General features: G+C 52.6%; 3 protein-coding genes across 3 annotated transcripts; all 3 read left to right on the top strand.

Annotated features, from left to right (window-relative positions):
- Positions 1–743: 743 nt before the first annotated feature.
- On the top strand, positions 744–3,708 carry CUL-1 (cell cycle). The gene is made up of 3 exons (XM_040926167.1): positions 744–880; positions 973–2,967; positions 3,043–3,708. Exons 1-3 carry the CDS (start codon positions 755–757, stop codon positions 3,229–3,231), a joined length of 2,310 nt encoding a protein of 769 aa, XP_040778343.1. The 5' UTR covers positions 744–754; the 3' UTR covers positions 3,232–3,708.
- Positions 3,709–9,565: 5,857 nt separating this feature from the next.
- On the top strand, positions 9,566–11,146 carry M406DRAFT_89898 (uncharacterized protein; the record flags this gene model as incomplete). Its single annotated transcript, XM_040926166.1, has 6 exons — positions 9,566–9,844; positions 9,940–10,285; positions 10,341–10,469; positions 10,559–10,688; positions 10,747–10,985; positions 11,045–11,146. Exons 1-6 carry the CDS (start codon positions 9,721–9,723, stop codon positions 11,142–11,144), a joined length of 1,068 nt encoding a protein of 355 aa, XP_040778342.1. The 5' UTR covers positions 9,566–9,720.
- Positions 11,147–14,584: 3,438 nt separating this feature from the next.
- On the top strand, positions 14,585–17,821 carry M406DRAFT_69531 (family 35 glycosyltransferase; the record flags this gene model as incomplete). The annotated part of the gene is made up of 6 exons (XM_040925277.1): positions 14,585–14,756; positions 15,050–15,550; positions 15,616–15,662; positions 15,718–15,756; positions 15,809–17,308; positions 17,387–17,821. 6 exons carry the CDS (start codon positions 14,585–14,587, stop codon positions 17,819–17,821), a joined length of 2,694 nt encoding a protein of 897 aa, XP_040778341.1.
- Between the last annotated feature and the right edge of the window lie 1,802 nt (positions 17,822–19,623).

Here is a 19,623-nt window from a genome sequence, read left to right as displayed (position 1 = left end):
CTTACGCACCCACCGACTCCCCAAGGAACCATAAGGCTAGGATGTTGTTGACAGCAGGCGACATGTGAATGTTAAAAGTTGCAAGAATGCGAATCTCCAGTCAGTGAGTGATAGTTGTTTGGCACCTCCAGGCTAATAAAAAGTGGATCCCAAAACGGGGGCACAGACCCCGCCATTGCCGTCCATCCAAGTCAGCCGCCTGCAACCCTTGTCAGCAAGTTGGCTCACTTTCGACTTTCCCGCCGCTTCAGCAGCCTACAGCAGCAAGCCTTGACCTCCAAACAACTCCTGCCTTCTATCCAAAGCCTTGCTTCTTCCTCCCTTCACACAAACAGCGACAGTCAGGACAACAGACAGCGCAACTGGTTGTCGCTCTCACATCCCTGTGTCCTCTTTTTCCTTTTTCCTTCTCATCGTGTTAGGGCGATCCTTGGACACACCTCCAGTACCCCTCGAAGACGCGCCTGACCATCGAATAGTTAGGCCCTCATCCTCCCCCGACCCTCACTCCGCCACAGGCAACCAGTCATACCAGCTCCTATCACGCCGTCAACATCGAGTGATCCCAACTTTTTTCTGATCTGGCCCACACCCAACCATACACCAGCCGTGTCGTTCTTCGAGTGCATCTGCTGTCGCCAACAAGCGCTTTCTCAGTTTTCGTCCTCACCGTCTCCTTCGCGTCGTCCCGTCCCAGCATCCTGCAACCCTTGCCACACTCAACAGGCTTCCAGGTGGCTCGAGCACGGCCACGATGCGGTCGTCTGTGGCGATGCCCAAGGGGCCTGACCGTGATAGCATTACAGATACATGGGAGTACCTCGCTGGTGGTATCACCAAGATCATGGACGATCTTCAGAAAGGCATGACTATGGACGATGTGAGCCTTGATTCCCAGCCCTCGTGGTCTGAATGACATCTCCTTTTCCCCCTTCGATCCGAATGACACTGACGGTAGATGTTCCACGATAGTACATGGGAATTTACACTGCTGTTCACAACTTCTGCACATCGCAGAAGGCTCATCCCCTCACCTCCAGCACGCCTTCAGCTGGCATCGGCCAGGGTCATCACAGGGGCGCCCACCTGCTTGGTGAAGACCTGTATAAAAAGCTCCTGGACTACCTGGAGCAGCACCTCAAGGTACTTCTGGATAGAGCTGAGCAGCACACAGATGAGGCCCTCCTCACTTATTACATCAAGGAGTGGGAGCGATACACCAACGCCGGAAAGTACGTCCACCACCTGTTCCGATACCTGAACCGTCACTGGGTCAAACGTGAGATGGACGAGGGCAAGAAGAATATATACGATGTGTACACCATGCATCTGGTGCAATGGCGGGCGGTGTTGTTCGAGAAGATCGACAAGAAGGTCATGGCGGCGGTGCTGAAGCTGGTTGAGAAGCAACGAAACGGCGAGACTATCGAGCACGGTCAGATCAAGCAAGTCGTCGACTCCTTCGTTGCCCTTGGTCTTGACCCGTCCGACCCCAGCAAGACTACGCTTGACTGCTACAGGTATCACTTCGAGAAGCCATTCCTCGAGGCGACCAGACTGTTCTATCAGACCGAGAGCACGCAGTTCCTGGCCGAGAACAGCGTTGTCGAGTATATGAAGAAGGCTGTCGCTCGCCTAGACGAGGAGGAGGAGCGCGTCAAGCTCTATTTACATCCCGACATCGCCATCTCTTTGAAGGCATGTTGTAATGACGCTCTCATCAAGGACCACCAGAACCTGCTTCGCGATGAGTTCCAGCTCCTATTGGAGAATGATCGAGAAGAGGACATGGCTCGTATGTACGACCTGCTATCGCGAATCCCGAACGGCCTGGATCCTCTGCGCGCCCGATTCGAAGCCCACGTCCGTAAGGCGGGGTTGGCAGCGGTTGCCAAGGTTGCGCAAGATGCTGAGAAGCTCGAGCCCAAGGTCTACGTCGATGCTCTTCTGGAGATTCACTCACAGTACCAAGGTCTGGTCAAGCGGGCGTTCAATGACGAGCCTGAATTTACGAGATCACTCGACAATGCCTGCAGAGAGTTTGTCAACCGCAACGACATGTGCAAGTCTGGATCCAATAAGTCTCCCGAGCTCCTCGCCAAGTATACCGACGTGCTGTTGCGCAAGAGCGGTACTGGCGTCGAGGAGTCTCAGCTGGAGGAGACTCTGTCACAGATCATGACTGTCTTCAAGTACATTGAGGACAAGGACGTCTTCCAGAAATTCTACTCTCGCATGCTGGCCCGGCGCCTCGTTCACAGCAATTCCAGCAGTGACGATGCCGAGACATCCATGATCAGCAAGCTGAAGGAGGCCTGCGGTTTTGAGTATACCAACAAGCTGCAGCGCATGTTCCAGGACATGCAGATTTCAAAGGATCTCAACACCGGCTTCAAGGAGCACACCAATGCCCTTGACGAGGGCTCCCTGTTGGACTCCCAATACTTCATTCTAGGCACTGGCTTCTGGCCTTTGAACCCGCCCTCGACGACGTACAACCCGCCCACGGAGATCGGCGCCGATCTGGAGCGGTTCACGAGGTTCTACAAGCACAAGCACGAAGGTCGCAAACTCACGTGGCTGTGGCAGCTGTGCAAAGGTGAGCTGAAGGCCAACTACTGCAAGAACAGCAAGACGCCCTACACCTTCCAAGTCTCACTGTATCAAATGGCTGTGCTGCTTCTCTTCAACGAGACCGACAAGAACACGTACGAGGATATCGCTGAGGCCACACAAATGAACTCGGAGACACTGGACCCTGCTCTGGGCATACTCCTGAAGGCGAAGGTTCTCACTATGTCACCCGAGGGCGACAAGCCAGGCCCTGGCAAGACGTTCAGCCTCAACTATAACTTCAAGAGCAAGAAGATTCGTGTCAATCTTAACCTCGGCACGAAGACGGAGGCGAAGCAGGAGGAGGTTGAGACCAACAAGACGATCGAGGAGGACCGTAAACTCTTACTCCAGGTGAGCTGCCCTCCACCCTTCCTCTTTTTCTGGCTCTATGTGTAACTGGATAGATGCTAACAACTTTTCTTATAGTCCGCTATCGTTCGTATCATGAAGGCGCGAAAGAAGATGAAGCACCAGCAGCTGGTGAGCGAGACCATCAACCAGATCCGCCAGCGTTTTGTTCCTAAGGTGGCGGATATCAAGAAGTGCATCGAGATCCTTCTTGACAAGGAGTACCTTGAGCGTCTTGATGACGATGAGCTTGGCTACCTAGCATAGGTGGGCCAGTTCATGTCAATATTTTTTTTTGGACTTGATTGATGTGTATGAGTACATGACATGCTCTACCCCTCAGCCTCTATACTCATCATAGGCTTGACATTGCCTGCCTCCCACAGTGACTCGGGGTCTTGCCATTTGGTCAAGTGGTCATGATGGGAATGATCTAGATCTGTTTGCATGGGTTGCTTTGACTGGTTTGATGCATGAAAGGGCGCATCGTCAAGGCATACCACGTTGTTGTCAGCCTCCACGAATAAAGGCTAAGGAAATGAGTTCGCCAGGAGAGCTAGGTGCAAGAATACCAGGTGCGTTCACACGGAAGATCAAGGGCTTTTTTTAGTTTGGCCAGCAGATGGGAGTGAAAAGATGTCCAATGATGTGGACAGGCTCACTCCGCCTCACAAAGAGCCTACCAGAATAGAATGGGCCAGGTAGCATAGGTCTGATGGAAGGAATTAAAGAACATTTTTGCAGATATGGCGGTTCAGCCAGGTTGTTAAGATCTGACATATGCTATCCTAAGTTGGCGAGTGTGGTGTGGTGAGGAAGATGGTGGCTTTTGCTGCCTTGTCTTCCCCCTTTTATAAGTTGAACAGTAAGATGAAGGCAAAACTTCATCAACATACAGCTTCCTAGTCCTGCTATGGAGCTAGTAGACCAACTCCACGACACATGACCTTCCTCCGAATGAGAAGGAGAACCCAGTCTTGAACCTTTGATGACTAAGTCCAGAGCGAGTACTATGATGAATGCATAGCTCAACATTTTTCTACAGCAGAAACCAAGACCCATGACGCAGTGTGTCCTCTACATCTTTGACAAAGGGTCCTGGAGCTGCAGAAGGTCATCCCACCGGGCTATCATGATCAGCTTGGAAATGGTATGTATCCCGGTCACCAAAGGAAAAGCGCCGCGGGTCGTAAAAATAGCATGATAGTTTCGGTATACGAGGTCCATGAGAGTACTATAGTAGTAGGATTTTGATTGTGCAAGACAGGGAGGGGTATGGCTACTTGGGGCACTGTAGCACTGCACCGTAGCATCAGGCGTTTTGCCACGACAGAAGGGTTGAGAGAACGGAGCAGCGGCAGGCATAGATGTGTGTCTGTGTGTGTGTATGTGCATTGTGGATTCGGCCGAGATGATAGAGTGCGCCCTGCATGATTCCCGAGAGTCACACCATAAGATAGTTTGTTTGCTTCTCTTTTCTCGACAATGCCATATATAAATGGATGTGGACTAGACTCTATCCACAAAGTTCACCACAAGGTTCTCGGAACACCAGGTTTATTCATCTCGGTTCAAAGTTAAAACATCCGGGAGGGGGGCAGGAAAAAAGAAAGGGAGGGGGTTGGCCCTGGAGGTCAGATCGCTTTTTCCACTTTTATCATATTATTATTGTGATCCGTGTATGTGTTGGAACCTATCCTTTCCCCCCTATGAGACAGCGTCGTCCCTGGCCCGAAGCCGGGGGTGTGTTTTGCTTTCGGGAGGGTTCCTCGTCGTCGCAGAGGCATGTTTCCTTAAGGGGCTTGCTGCTTCAGAACAGAGGGCCCGTGGCTTTTATTAAACCACGTCAGACACAAACACACACACACACACACACACACACAAAAAGAATGGACTGGCTTGACATACACCATGCCTCCTCGAGCCAGCCCGGGTCTTTGGGGCCGTCTTGAGATCGAGGCCCAGCCCCCCGACGCCCCACTGATGTGTCGTAGTAGCGGGCATTGGCCCTCTTTTTCCAGGGGAAGAGCCATGCTGCGGCGTGGGTGAAGCACGTGGCTCGGGGGACCGAATCAGGTTGGGTTTCTTTTCTCTTCTTATTCTTTTCAATTAATGTTTCTGTTTTGGTTGTTCGCTGGTAGGGTAGTTCCACAGCCATAAGAGACAGAAGCCAGGGAATATAAAATTAAAAAACCGGGGTTGGGGGAGGGGGCGGGGGGCAAGGGAGATGTTCCGAGCAGGGACACGGGGGCTCCTTTCTTGGGTGCATTGGTCTTCTGGTCCAGGATGCTCGAGTGAAGTGGTGGTCAATCTTGCGAGGTTCCATGTCCTGGAGGTCAGGCCAGGGCTGTGGCAAAGAGTTGAGAGTACTGTACCTCTGAATGATTGACCATACCTGTAAGGATTGATACAGTACTATGTAGTTCGGAGATCATGGTTCGGCTACGGCATCTTATCTTGTTGGCTGCAGGCCGGGTCGGCGAGCAGGGCCAAAGGGGAAGAGGCGGGGAGGAAGGGGCGCCGGTGGCAATGTGCAGCTCGCCAGCAAGACACAATCTCGAGGGAGTCCGCGGGCTGCTGTTGGAGCAGGACTGGTGAGGAAAGAAAAGAGATGGGGGAGAAAGAAAATAGGGAAAGACAATAGAACAAACTAACCACCGCCCCTCCCCCCTTCCTTCCCATGGGTGATAGATAGATCATGTGCCTTGCGAGGGCCCTGCTCGCATTGAGGGGGGGGGGGGGGGGAGAGAGGTGAGCGATGGCGATCTGGAGATGAGGGGCCGGAGATTCGTACGTTTTCGGGCGCCGTGGCGCACCTTGGGAAATGGATGAGGATTAGAGGGCATAGACTCTCGGCCCTCTCGTGCCTCTGGATCCAGACCAAGCTGTGACAGACGACGATCAGATGCTGCTTTTGCTACTTAGTGGTGGTGCTGCTGGTGTGGCGTTATGGTGGTGGCACAGTCCAGATTGTTGTCTTTATTGTTTGACCAACAACAAAGTTCATGGTCGTGTCGTCATCTTTTTGGAAGCGTTGACTGGAGGTTGGTCCCCCCCACCCCAAAACTCATACACACAGTTGTCATACCAGGTTGTACAAGGGATATCGGTTAAACCCCCCCCCCCCCCCAAAAAAAAAAAACCACCAACCCCCTCTTCCAAGGTGAGGACCTCTAAGCGGCTATGGCACCCGCGGGAATGAGAGGCCCTTGTCTATTGCTTCGCTGCAACCTCTCATTTGTTGATAGGGCGTGGAAAGAGGTCTCGGCAGGTTCGGGGATTGATGGGATTGTGCTGGATAGCTGGGGCTGAGACTGGATTCTGGGGGGGGGCCTTGTCGCTCACAGGTCATGTCATTGGATCTCTGGCCTGATGCGATGGGGATGTTCAACCCGGCTGGCGGAGAATTAACAATGTCGGTAAGTGAGCAGGTGCAGCTGATAGCGCTGGATGAGGGAGACTAACTAGACAAGAAAAAGGATTCAAGGAAAAAGAAAAAAAAAGGACAAAACTTTTACAGTGCCGGAGAACCGTGGGAAAAAGACGGGGAGGGGGTGGATGTAGTCGCCCAGAGGGAGGGGAACATTGATGACATCTATTGCGTGATGTCTATGGTCAAAGGTTGGTGCCAGGTTTAGGATGGGCCAATACGTTATATTGCGAGCCTGTTATCAAAGCAGCTTCCATCTTCGGCGAGGGCTGCAGGCGGCGAACAGCTGTGGTGCATGAGTATGTACAGCAACGGAATTTATAGTCGCTGAAGAGGGGGGCGGGGGGAAGGAGGGGTAATGAGATTTGCTTCTGGTCTGTTGAAGCAAAGATAAAGTCTAGCTACTGTGTGGCAAGCAGTCTTGCTATCAGAGCTGGGAAGTAGATCTTGCAGTGAGGGCGCTCCTTTGTTTAATTATATATATATATTTTAGACGATGTTTTGCCCCCCACGATATGCCAACTTCCAGGATCCGGGATCCACCCTTGGGGGGGGGGACCCAGGTTCGAGAGAGAACTCAAGACGGCATATAATAAGCTTCTAATTGTATCCTACTGCTGTTTTCATACACAACAATATGTCTGCTCTTGGCTGGCCCATGTTCCTCTCTAGGGTCAGTCTGGTTGGCGCTGAAATTGGAGCGGGATGTGATGATTGATGATTTTGCGTTGCCTGCCAGCACGAAGGAAGAAATACCGTTTGCGCCTAGCAGCGGTGTGTTCAAGGCCAACAAACAGAGGTGACCGGGGGCCCCAGTACAGAGAGGTGGGGACCTGAGGCTCGTACTTCTGACATGGTCACCGCTCACCCCGTGTGGCCCATCCCCCATTCATCCACAGTGGGCGGCAGCTACCATAGTACATGGTAGGGAAGCAGTGGGACAGTTTTACCCTTTGGGGGTGGTCCCTGTGGCAGGGCACCCGCAGCTCGTAGCAACAGTGATAGTGACAGCGGCAGTGGCAGTAACAGCGACAGCCACGGGCTACCGGCTCTCACAGCAAAAGGATCTCGTCTAGTGGTTTTCTACTGCAACATACAAGAAGAAATGATAATTCAACATCCTGCATCGACTACTATGTAAGCAGCAGGTTACTACTGAAAATGCTGCATGCTTACTATGTACTATACTAGATTATGATATTTGATGTCGTCTTGTAGTGAGTGGGACCTGAAGCAGGTACCTGAGTAGCTGCGCGTACAGACCGAGACTAACAATACCCGTGAGTACTGCGCGCTTCCCCCCGCATGATGATGATCCATCTCCTCTCCCATCAATCACTACTCCTGCGTTCCCTCCACCTGCTCCCTGCTGCACCTGCAACCCACACCCACAGTACACGTATCTGTACACCTGTTCCTGCACCTGCACCTGCGGCCTGCACCTTGGCGGCTGTCACCAGATTTGACTACGTCAATGCTTGATACTCTTTTTCTTTTTTTTTCCTCTCTCTTTCTTTTTGCGATCGGTTCCCGCTCTGGAGGGTTTGGTAGTGGAAATCCTACATCTGCGCTCTGAAAAAGAGTCCTCCCCTTCTCCCCACAACAACACATTCTGTATGCACCTGAATGGGCCTGCCAGGTTCGACGACACACGCATACACCGGCTCTGACAGTAATAGTGTCGCCGCTGCTGTCAGCCAGACCTGCACAGACCATACAGAACCCGACTGATCTCTGGTTCTCTGTCTGCGGGTAGGGCCTCTCTGCGCCTCGCCTTGCCTCGCCCTGCCCTACGCTGCTGCCCTTGCCTGGCCTGGCCTGCCCTTGTCTGGCCTTGGCCTTGCCTTTTGCCTTGCCAAGCGCTTGCCACAATTCCTAACTGCCATCTGACCCAGCCGCTGCCAGCCAGCCAGCCAGCCTTCGGCAATCAGGAGCCAGGGTTGTCAATTACCAGATCCAGAAAAACACATTCAATCAGACCTGCGGTGTGGTGTCCGTCCCGTTCGGTCCGGTCCCTTTCGGCTTGGTTTTTTATCTTTTTTTTTATTTTTTTATTTTTATCCCTCCTTCTTTTCTTTCTCTTTCGAATCCCGCCCATCCAACCCACGCCAACCTAATTCAACCGACCAAGACTCCAGCCAGTCCGGGCCACTATTCACCACCCGCCTCGCTCGCTCGCTACCACGACCCGACGACGACCCGACGACCACAATCACAACCACGAGCCACCGATAAACCACACCACCCGCACACCCCCTTGGCCACTGATATCTACGTCTACTCCTCGCTCACCTCGGCCGCCCTCGTCCGTCGCTCGCTGGTCACATCTCTTGCCGCCAGGAAAGGACATGCCGTCGTACTGCTCCTGCCTGCCCAAGCCCACCAGCAGGTCCCCCCTCCCCAACCCGGCAGCTCTGAGCTATAGTTTCCTTAGAGCGAGCTCCCCATCGTTTTCGGCATAACCCCTCAGGTATGTAAGGGCACGCCACTCCCCGGACCTGGGCTTTCTTCTAACATTAGAAATCCTCGATGCGGTTCAGCTGCGCTTTTCCCTGGTATTGTGTATACAATACTTGCTCAGGATAGAGAGCAACACTCGACCAGACGCGACCGACTGGCCCCAGGGCTCAACGTTTTCCCCCTCCTCCCCTCTGAACACAAAGGAGGGAAAAAAGACCTTCCTGAGTTCTCTTGTCGTTACGACACGAACCTGCTACGTCAAAAGCCGCCTGGTTGGCTGAAGCCCGACTCCTCTCGATACGTCAGCGTAGAGTACCCACCCACCCTACTCTGCGCAGCCTGGCGTCGCGGTCAAGACCGACACGACAGGTCACTGACAGCAAGCAAGCTCCCACCCCTTTCTTCTTTGACAGTGTAAAGATCCTCGAGCTTCTACCCCTGCCCAGGCAGGCGTCGGGTTGCCTTCAATCTGGCTGTGAGCTTCCCAGACTCATAGTCTGATCACTTTAGGAGCGTCCAGCTGTCAATTGCCATAACACTCCCTCTCTGCGTCCCTGACCCGATCGGCAACCACCATCAATTGCTGCGAGAGGCGGTACAATCGAGCCGAGACACCTTGTCCGCCTGGGAAGGCCAAGCTTTCCGCCCAGTGCAAGCACCCAAGCCTCTGACGCCTTGAGCTCCCGTCACCCCTTCGCCTACCCCATCAACCGATTCACCCAGACGCACACTCCATGGGCGCCTAGCTTGCCCTGTCAAAGCGAACTCGACCTCAAATCTCCGGCCTGGGTCGCACCGTCTGAGCGTCCCTCCCGCCTTGTCCTCCGTGAGCGCGGCTCCCTCGTGGGCCAGCGGGGTCAGTCAAGATGGGTGCCTGCATGAGTTCGAGCAGTGAAGAAACGGAGCAGAAGAAGAGGAGCCAAAAGATTGACAAGGATTTGGAAGAGGACTCAAAACGATTGAGAAGAGAATGCAAGATCCTCCTGTTGGGTATGTTGCCTGTGGTGACGAGCGCTTCATGCGCGACACCCTGGAGTGCGGGGAGGAAAGTTGGTTGGACAATAACACTAACACCAGGTGTGCAGGATCCGGCGAGAGCGGCAAGTCCACGATCGTGAAGCAGATGAAGATTATCCATCTCAAGGGCTATTCGGACGAAGAGCTCTACAACTACCGCCCGACCGTGTTCAAAAACCTAATAGAATGCGCCAAAGCCGTCGTGAATGCAATGCGGCAGTTCGACATCGAACCAGAAAAGGAAGAAACAAAGACTCTTTGCGACTTTCTCCTCGAATACAGTGTCGATTCCGGGCCGCAGGTTTTGATCGACACGAGGGTTGGAGAGGCAATACAGGCAATATGGAACGACCCTGCGAGGAAGCAGCTCATGGACCGACAAACCGAATTCTACCTCATGGACTCGGCCGAATAGTGCGTCTGAGGCCTACACCGTAAGCGTTGAACCCGTGGCTGACCTGACTACCAGTTTCTTTGAGCAGGCGCAACGAATCGTGCGCCAGGACTACCTGCCGAACGAGATGGACGTCCTTCGAGCAAGAACAAAAACAACGGGGATATACGAGACACGTTTCCAAATGGGCCAGCTTAGCATACAGTAAGTATTGCCATACGCCAGCACCCTTTGGGCGAGAGTGGTCACAGGCTAACCTTGGTTCTCCTCTTTTTTCTTTTCCCCCACCACAGCATGTTTGACGTTGGAGGACAACGAAGCGAGCGGAAAAAGTGGATTCACTGTTTTGAGAACGTGACATCTATCATATTCTGTGTGGCCCTTAGCGAATATGACCAGGTGCTACTGGAGGAGAGTAGTCAGGTACAGTTGAAACGTCATTCCTACAGATTCAAACAAGACTATCGCTAACAGTTGGCAGAACCGTATGATGGAGAGCCTGCTCTTATTCGATTCCGTGGTCAATTCGAGATGGTTCGTGCGGACCAGCATAATATTGTTCCTCAATAAAGTCGACATCTTCAAGCAGAAGCTCGGCAGGTCGCCATTGAGCAACTACTTTCCCGACTACTCTGGCGGCAATGATGTGAATAAGGCTGCCAAATATCTTTTGTGGAGATTTAACCAGGTCAACCGGGCACATCTGAACCTATATCCTCAGTAAGGCTTTAACGTCCCAACTGTCTCTTATCTAGCTCTGTTCTAACACGACCCCTTAGTCTCACCCAGGCAACGGACACATCAAATATTCGGCTCGTCTTCGCCGCCGTGAAGGAGACCATCCTCAACAACGCCTTGAAAGATTCAGGCATTTTGTGATCACGAGATGGTTTTATGGAATGGTTTGCTATGTAATGGGTGTGGCGTGTTGTTTGATTCTTCTCAAAGAGCGGTCTTCACCAAACAGTGCATCAGTCTGGCGTTTGGGGCGGTGTCTCCTTGTTCTTTTTACTCTTCCCACACGGATCGGCGGCGTTGTGGAGACGGTCATGACCACAGCCAAGGGCTCAATGACATTCGCCCTATTATTATTCTGGCGGCTTCGATCTTGTTTTGACCACAGCTGGCTCGGTTCTATTCGAGCAAAGGAATGGGTTTTGATGCAGAGTCGGATAGCTATGTTATAGCCGTGTGGTTGCTCGGCATGATGATTATAACTTGACCTCCGTGGCGAGGCAAGATAAATGGGCTTCAGGGCATGGAGTTATGGTGATCGATTCTCAGGACACGGCCCGAGAAACGGAAGCGAGGAGACTACAGTGTCTAGGCAACTCTCGCTCACAATCGCCAATGCCCGGCTGAAAAAAAGAAAGGCGAAATGCAAACGGCCCTAGGGGCAGCATGCCTTTGCGGAGAAGCACAGTTCAGCCATCGTTAATTAGCGACAGCATGAAGAAAAAAGTGAAACTCATTCGCGCATTTGGGTCCTGTACATTGGCGACTTGGAAGGAGAAAAGGAAAAAGAGTCGTTGGGACTGCGGGAATTATCACGAAGGGGGGGGGGGGGGCGATTCTGAGCATGCGAATATGCTAACCGCATGGCCCAGATTTAATCTCTCAACTGTCGTATGCTTCAATTCCCCCCCCCCCTTTCCCAAAACACACGTGTTGGTAGAAGGACGGACGGACAGGCCGGTGCTTCGCTGTTGGTGTGGTCCACACCCGGCCGGCCCAGCCCCGGATCGACCTCGCCTCTCCACGTTTGGTTGTGCTCCACTCTTGTTCGACGTCTCGGTGCATAGAGGCGGCGGGCAAATTGGGGGTGACAGCCACGCGGGCTGTGGACCTCGCCGAGAGGGATATAGATGGCTGGTGTTCTGGACCGAATTTTCTTTCCTTGAAGTCTTGTAGTATTTTAGGGGGGTGGCTTTTTTTTTTTTTTTTTGGGAGGGGGGCGGGAGGAGGTGTTGACAAAAGAGTGTATTAGAAGAATACGGATCATAATAAAAAAATGAGAAAGAAAGGGAAACGAATTCCTTGAGATGCAAGCTAGGGGAAAGCCGCTATTGACCACCCCCCTGACAAGCACATCGTAAGCCTGCAGCGGCCTTTTTTGCAAATGTATTGTTGTTGGAAGCTGCAGTACGTGGGTATGTACATAAATGGTAGGAGGTGGCATCTGTACGAAGGTAATGTAGACTTGCAGGGAAGACGACCGACAACTGTCATCATGGGACGGGGAACATTGCTCAAATCTAATGGCGGGAGCAGCATCAACAGTCATGCAAGGCACGGCGAGGTGGCACTGTCGCAGCCAGAGACAAGAGTGAGGCCCCGCTCTTTATGGAGGGAGAATGGTTGAGAGAGGGGGGGGGGGGGAGGAGGAAGGTTGGATTGTTTCAATGTGTTTCTGATCCTCTTCTATGTTTATCGTTTCTTGTTTCTTCGGCCTCTGTTTGTGTATCGGCGATGATGTGCATTCGCGGTGTGGAACACGACGGTTGGCAGGATTCCTGGGTCATACGAGTGAACGAAAGTGCTGGCTGGGAAGGGCCCGGTTGTACGGCGTTGTCCGTATCGTCGATCTTTTTTTCTCTCTCTAGCGGGGTGAGCTTTTGGCTCGATTGGCCTCATCAATTGTTTCTTTCTGTTCTTCTGTTATCCCTGTGTTTTTCATGTATAACCGAAAGCAAAGCTGCCCTGCTGCTGAGTTTCTTTTCGAGCTGGTCGATGCTCCCTGGTAAGTATATGTATGCATAGCACGTTTGCCGAGCACCGGAACGCCTCTTGGGTGCAGGGTGCTACTGTTACAGCCAGCACCAGCTGTGGACAAGCTGGGGTAGTAAGTGGGGAAGCTAGGGTAGGCCTGTCGTGACAAGTCTATGTCTGTGCTCCAACCAGAGGACTGCAACATGCCAGCAATGGCATGCACACTGCTGCCAAACAACACAGGTGTACGCTGGTCAGATACCCCCCTCTTTCCTCTTCCTCTTCTTCCTCTTCTTCTTCCTGCCTCCCCTTTTTTTCTTTTCTTCTTCCTCTGGATTTTTCTCTCTCTACTATCCTTCACTCAACAATTTCTAGGGCCAGACCTAGTTGCCCATAGCACTATCCCCGCAGTTAGTTATAAAGGTTGGGATGGCTTGGTGGGGGGCAAGGGGAGGTGTGTGTTTGTGTCTGCATATGTGACGAGGCAGGCAGTCTAATTTAGGTTCAGTCCTAGGTGTGAGCTCAGACAGATCCTACGGCTCCCTGCCGCTCTATTCTCGCCCTCATGGCTGGCTGCTTGGATGGGGAGGAAGGTTCTCAAAGGATGACAACATTTGGTAGCAGTGATGCGACTATGTGCAATGCCCTCTTCCCCTCTCTACGTGGAGGAGAGCTTTCCTCTGGTGAGATAGGATCACATTGTGCGAGCAGAAACTGCTTGCCGCTGCTAGCGAGGGCTCATACATAAAAGGTTGAGCTTGCACATCCTGTTCTTTTTCTTCTTCTTCTTCTTCTTCTTCTTCTTCTTTTCTTTTTCCTTTCTCTTGTAGCTATCATCTTCTCGTTTTCAATCTACCATTCAACATCCTGGCTTGCGGGTGAGCAGTGTCAGCAGTAGTTGTACAATCACGACCACCCCGCCTTGCTGACCGCTTCCGTTTCGATCGACAGCTTCTAGTGAAGCAAGCGGAGGTTGCTGTCACCTGATAACATCGTCGTCGTTCTCGACGTGCCTGTAAGTAGTCATGCTAGGGTAGATTTATTTCCCTTCCCGTCATACGATAACACCAACCCGCGAGCATTACACCGGATCGGCCAAGCAATCCGGCCCGTTTCTCACCAACTCGCATACTCAACCCTGAAAGACGTTACGGGCTTCAGCCGCCATTTCCGAGCTAACCTTGGAATCGAGTACTCTAGACCCGGAGTCCCCTTGGCTTAACTCAAACACCACACCACAACCCACCTGCGTCCACTGTGGCCCTCTAGTTAGTGCCATAGCTTCCTTACCCCTCCTCCCCGTGCTACCCCGCCAAAACACGAACCATAATCGAGAGCTCTTTCCCCACCTCATCTGTTCCTGGCGCAAGTATAGGCGAGCTTGCCTTGCATCCTGCCAAGGTCAAGAAGAGAAAAGGTACAAAGTATGTTTCATCCATCTTACAGCTGTCTCCCGGTTCTCCTCAATCCTTCTCCTCTTTCCCAGTCCCCTTCTCCTGCTGTCTGGGATCCCATCTGATAACGATTTCCCCAGCTAATTTGTCTCAACAAAAGCTGGCAACCTACTGTACTCTTTGCCGCGATTGTGTATATCTTCGCATCACGCCACAATGGCTACTCCTCAGACCCCGCCCCAGCGGCTGGCAGTGAGGGAGCGCCGCCCCTCTATGGGCGCCCCAATCGTCGACATACAGGGCTCCGTCTCGCCCGCCGGTATCACTAGACCTAAGCACAAGCGTACCTTTACTGGTTTTGGTGCTGGCGATATCAAGAGCGTCGAAGGTGAGAATCCCTCCCCTTTCCGGCCTGGGCCAGCTGTTTTCTTTTTTCCTTCTTCTTTTCGCACTCTTGAGCGAGAAGCGTGGGCAAAGTATACCAAATATCCGCCAGCTACCTGGTGGGCTCTTGACACGTTCAGTCTTTTCTTCTTCTGTGTCAAATCGGAATTCTTCAGAGAAATAGAATGTCCAGTTCTGTCATCTAGAAGCGATTCTCTGATGAAGACTAAGAGAAGGGGTTCATTCGAAAGCTCATTTGGGTTTGGCAATATTCACTAACACTACGCATCTCGATAGCCTCCATCCCGGAGCCCCAGCGCGCGGCATGGACCAAACATCAGATCAAGACCTTCAAGGACAAGGACAGCTTCGAAACCGAGGTCGTCCGACATGTCGAAACGACCCTGGCCCGTAGCATGTTCAACTGCGACGAGTCGGCCGCCTACGCCGCCACCAGTCTGGCCTTCCGCGACCGTCTGATTCTCGACTGGAATAAGACCCAACAGCGTCAGACGTTCGCTGATAGCAAGCGTGTCTACTACCTGTCCCTCGAATTTCTCATGGGCCGCGCCCTTGACAATGCTATGCTGAATATCGGTCAGAAGGACGTTGCCAAGGCCGGCCTGGATGACCTCGGTTTCCGCATCGAAGACATCATCCAGCAGGAGCACGACGCTGCTCTTGGTAATGGTGGCCTGGGCCGCCTGGCGGCATGCTTCCTGGACAGTCTTGCGTCCCTGAACTACCCCGCGTGGGGCTATGGTCTGAGATACCGCTATGGTATCTTCAAGCAAGAGAGTGCGTTGCAAGAGATTCCCCGTTTTCTCCCAAACCTTCCTCACCACGTGGCTAACTTATATCAGTCATTGATGGCTACCAGGTCGAGGTGCCAGATTACTGGCTAGATTTTGTAGGGTCCAGATCCGTTCTCCTCATCGAGTACGTGCAACTGATGATAGTGTTAGAACCCTTGGGAGTTCCCTCGCCATGATGTGACTGTGGATGTAAGCGCAGACTCAATTCTCATCCCGCTGCATGACGCTGACTCCTACCCAGATCCAATTCTATGGTAGTGTCACCAAGACACAGGATGAGTCTGGCAAGACCCGCGCCCACTGGGAGGGAGGAGACCACGTCACGGCCATTGCTTACGATGTGCCGATTCCTGGTTATGACACCCCCTCTACAAACAACCTCAGGCTGTGGTCCAGCAAGGCAGCCAGCGGAGAGTTTGACTTCCAGAAGTTCAACTCTGGAGAATATGAGAGCTCCGTTGCTGACCAGCAGCGCGCCGAAACCATCAGCGCTGTACTGTACCCCAACGACAACTTGGAGCGTGGTAAAGAGCTCCGGCTGAAGCAGCAGTACTTCTGGGTTGCCGCATCGCTCCACGACATTGTCCGCCGCTTCAAGAAGACGAAGCGTGCCTGGAGTGAGTTCTCCGACCAGGTTGCTATCCAGCTCAACGACACCCACCCCACTCTCGCCATTGTAGAACTTCAACGTATCTTCATCGACGTTGAAGGCCTGGAGTGGGATGAGGCCTGGAACATTGTCACCCAGACCTTTGGCTACACCAACCACACCGTCCTCCCTGAGGCATTGGAGAAGTGGAGCGTGCCGCTGATCCAGAACCTGCTGCCCCGTCACCTGCAAATCATATATGACATCAACCTCTTTTTCCTGCAGACTGTCGAGAGGGCGCACCCAGGTGACCGCGAGCTGTTGAGCCGCGTCAGCATCATTGAGGAGTCACAGCCCAAGATGGTGCGCATGGCCTACCTGGCCATTGTCGGGTCCCACAAGGTCAATGGTGTCGCTGAATTGCACTCCGACCTCATCAAGACCACAATCTTCAAGGACTTTGTTGAGATCTACGGCCCAGACAAGTTTACCAACGTCACGAACGGCATCACGCCTCGCCGGTGGCTGCACCAGGCCAACCCGCGTCTTTCTGAGCTCATCGCCAGCAAGACCGGGAGCTACAACTTCCTCAAGGATCTCTCCGAGCTCAACAAGATTGAGCTTTCCGTCAATGACCAGGACTTCCGTAAGGAGTGGCAGGAGATCAAGTACGCCAACAAGGTCCGCCTCGCCAAGCACATCAAGAACAGCACGGGTGTGACCGTCAACCCTGCCTCCCTGTTCGATGTACAAGTGAAGCGGATCCACGAGTACAAGCGCCAGCAGCTCAACATCTTCGGTACCATTCACCGGTACCTCACCCTCAAGGCAATGTCGCCTGAGGAGAGGAAGAAGGCCCAGCCGCGCGTGACTATCTTCGGAGGAAAGGCGGCCCCTGGCTACTGGATGGCCAAACAAATCATTCACCTGGTCAACAATGTCGGAGCTGTGGTCAACAAGGACGAGGACATCGGCGACCTGCTCAAGGTGGTTTTCCTGGAAGACTACAACGTCAGCAAGGCCGAGATCATTACCCCTGCCTCAGACATCAGCGAGCACATTTCTACTGCCGGTACCGAAGCTTCGGGCACCAGCAACATGAAATTTGTGCTGAATGGTGGGCTCATCATCGGAACCTGCGACGGCGCAAACGTAAGTCATCCTTTCCCTTGTCCTGTCTTCTTCAATACAATAATCTTCTTACTTGACCACTGGCTAACACCTTCATAGATCGAGATCACACGCGAGATTGGCGAGGAAAACATTTTCCTCTTCGGCAACCTGGCAGAGGACGTTGAGGACCTTCGGCACGCGCACACGTACGGATCACACGCCATCGATCCTGACCTGGCCAAGGTCTTCAAGGCTATCGAGGATGGCATGTTCGGGCAGCCTCACGACTTCCTGGCCATGATCTCTGCGGTGCGCGACCACGGCGATTACTATCTGGTGTCGGACGACTTCCACAGCTACATCGAGACGCACGCGGTCATCGATGAGTCGTACAAGAACCAAGACCAGTGGCTGACCAAGTCGATCACCAGCGTGGCGCGCATGGGATTCTTCAGCTCTGATAGGTGCATCAACGAGTATGCCGAGGAGATCTGGAACATCGAGCCGCTCGCGGCGGACAAGCCCGAGGGAACCAACAACGGGGAATTGTAAGGCGTCATTCTCTGGCGACATACACGAATAAAAGAAAAGAAAAAGAGGTAGATTGAGGAGGGGCTTGGGAATAGCCAAGGTTCGTTGGTGTCTGAATATGGCTATAGACACATGGCACCTATACAGTCGTAGCAATAGCAGTATCAATTAACGTGATATGAACTTCTCACGTTTACTCGAAACTTTGCTGCTGTGTTTCTGGATTATCTACACTTTTACTTGTAAACCATAACCGGAAAAACTTGAGGCTACTAGTGTAATGCTCTTATTTTATTCGACCTCAAAACATCTTCGTGTTCTACTTCAAATCATTGGCACAGCCGGTAAAGGAATAGGCAAGAATCGCCCTAGAGGTCTTGTGCGCTTTCTTCTTACTGGTGCTTCTCTATTTATCATGTTACAACTGCCCCGCGGCAACGTCCGGTCTTTGGTGGATATGAGTGTGCACAGCCTCAACAATCGATGTCAACAACCAGCGTGGGCCCAAAGGTCGAGCCATGCTCGGCTTGAAGGGCTATTTCTGAGTGGGGACAATACCTTCAGATCAGAAAAAACTATACTCATGCCCTGTGCCTTCCTCCTCCTGACTTACTTGGGAAGAACTTTTCCTTGAAAACTTTATTTCGATCTCTACATCCGCCTATGGGGTTTTGCCTCTTTTGCGGGACTCCGCAGACAGGGACACTTCCTGCTGTCCTCCACGGACCCTAAATTTGAATAGACAGTTTATGATGATGGAATTCGCGTCGTGGAAACCGGAGAACAGCTTAACGGGTAAGGTGCCGTAAGGGGAAAAGGGAAAATAATGAAGAGAGACAAAACCCCGCTAGAGATCCAAGGGTCTCTCCTCTTGTGGGCCACCCTCTCTTTACACTACGTCCTTCCCACCTCGCTGGGTTGAAAGCTCAACCCCTCTTCCGTCCGCGCTAGCACACGCGACGAGAACCGCGAGCCGACTTGTCTGAAGGGGTGTCCCAGTTGTTGTGCCTTGCAGCTTTTCTTTCCTTCTCTCTTCGTCTCTCTGTGAGGAGGGGTCCTTGGTGATGTCATTGTCCCGCTTGCCAATACCGAGTGGTTGTGGGTCAATATGTCGTCATTTCCATTGCTCTTTCAAGGACAACGGGGAAGGAGGAGAAAAGAAGAATGAGCTTTGAGTTTTTGGCCTGGCTGAGCAGGAGACAATCTCGACTTGGCGAAGAAGAGGAGGGGAAAAAAGACTTTCCGGCCGACTCGAGGGCCAGGGACACATGTCTCGGCACAGAAAGTTAAAAGCTAGATATATAGTACATACATACTTAACTTGATAGTGAAGGAGGGGAGATCCAAAGCAATGGGACAACTGTTGGTCGTGGCGCTGTGGCGGTGATATCGGATCTGCAGTGGTCCATTTTGGCAATGATGGTCAGGGCCAAGGAGAGTAGATCTTCGGAGGGTAGTGGTGGCGGGCAAGTCCGCGCGTGCGTGGGAGTGCGTAGCCAGCCATGCCTACTACCGTGCCCGATTGGGATTGATAAGTAGCAGTTTCCTTTCTCTTTTCTTCTTTCTTTCTCCCCCCCTTGTCCATGGCATTGTCCGGTACAACAGGGTGGTTCTGTGACTGGCCCTCCAAGATTGTCAGATGTTTCCGAGGGCTCAGGTTTGGATACCGGGACAAAAGGTCCGCCCTAGGAGGTTCAGACCAATCACTCTGCAAGTGGACGAATATGCGATGTGCAGCAGGCATGCTAAGTCCTCAAGTCTGATCTCCAGCTAAATCGTCGATGGGCGGGAGGGGTCCAGAAGGTGGGGCGACTCCCGAGGGG

The sequence above is a fragment of the Cryphonectria parasitica genome (genome assembly GCF_011745365.1).
Source record: "Cryphonectria parasitica EP155 unplaced genomic scaffold M406scaffold_3, whole genome shotgun sequence".
Taxonomy (NCBI): domain Eukaryota; kingdom Fungi; phylum Ascomycota; class Sordariomycetes; order Diaporthales; family Cryphonectriaceae; genus Cryphonectria; species Cryphonectria parasitica.
This window is presented reverse-complemented; position numbering and strand designations above follow the sequence as displayed.

Bases quoted from the DNA above. Each gene is read 5' to 3' on its own strand.
- CUL-1 (XM_040926167.1), top strand. From the start codon at position 755: ATGCGGTCGTCTGTGGCGATGCCCAAGGGGCCTGACCGTGATAGCATT. The intron at 881-972 runs GTGAGCCTTGAT...GTTCCACGATAG, and splicing joins AAGGCATGACTATGGACGAT to TACATGGGAATTTACACTGC. The intron at 2,968-3,042 runs GTGAGCTGCCCT...CTTTTCTTATAG, and splicing joins ACCGTAAACTCTTACTCCAG to TCCGCTATCGTTCGTATCAT.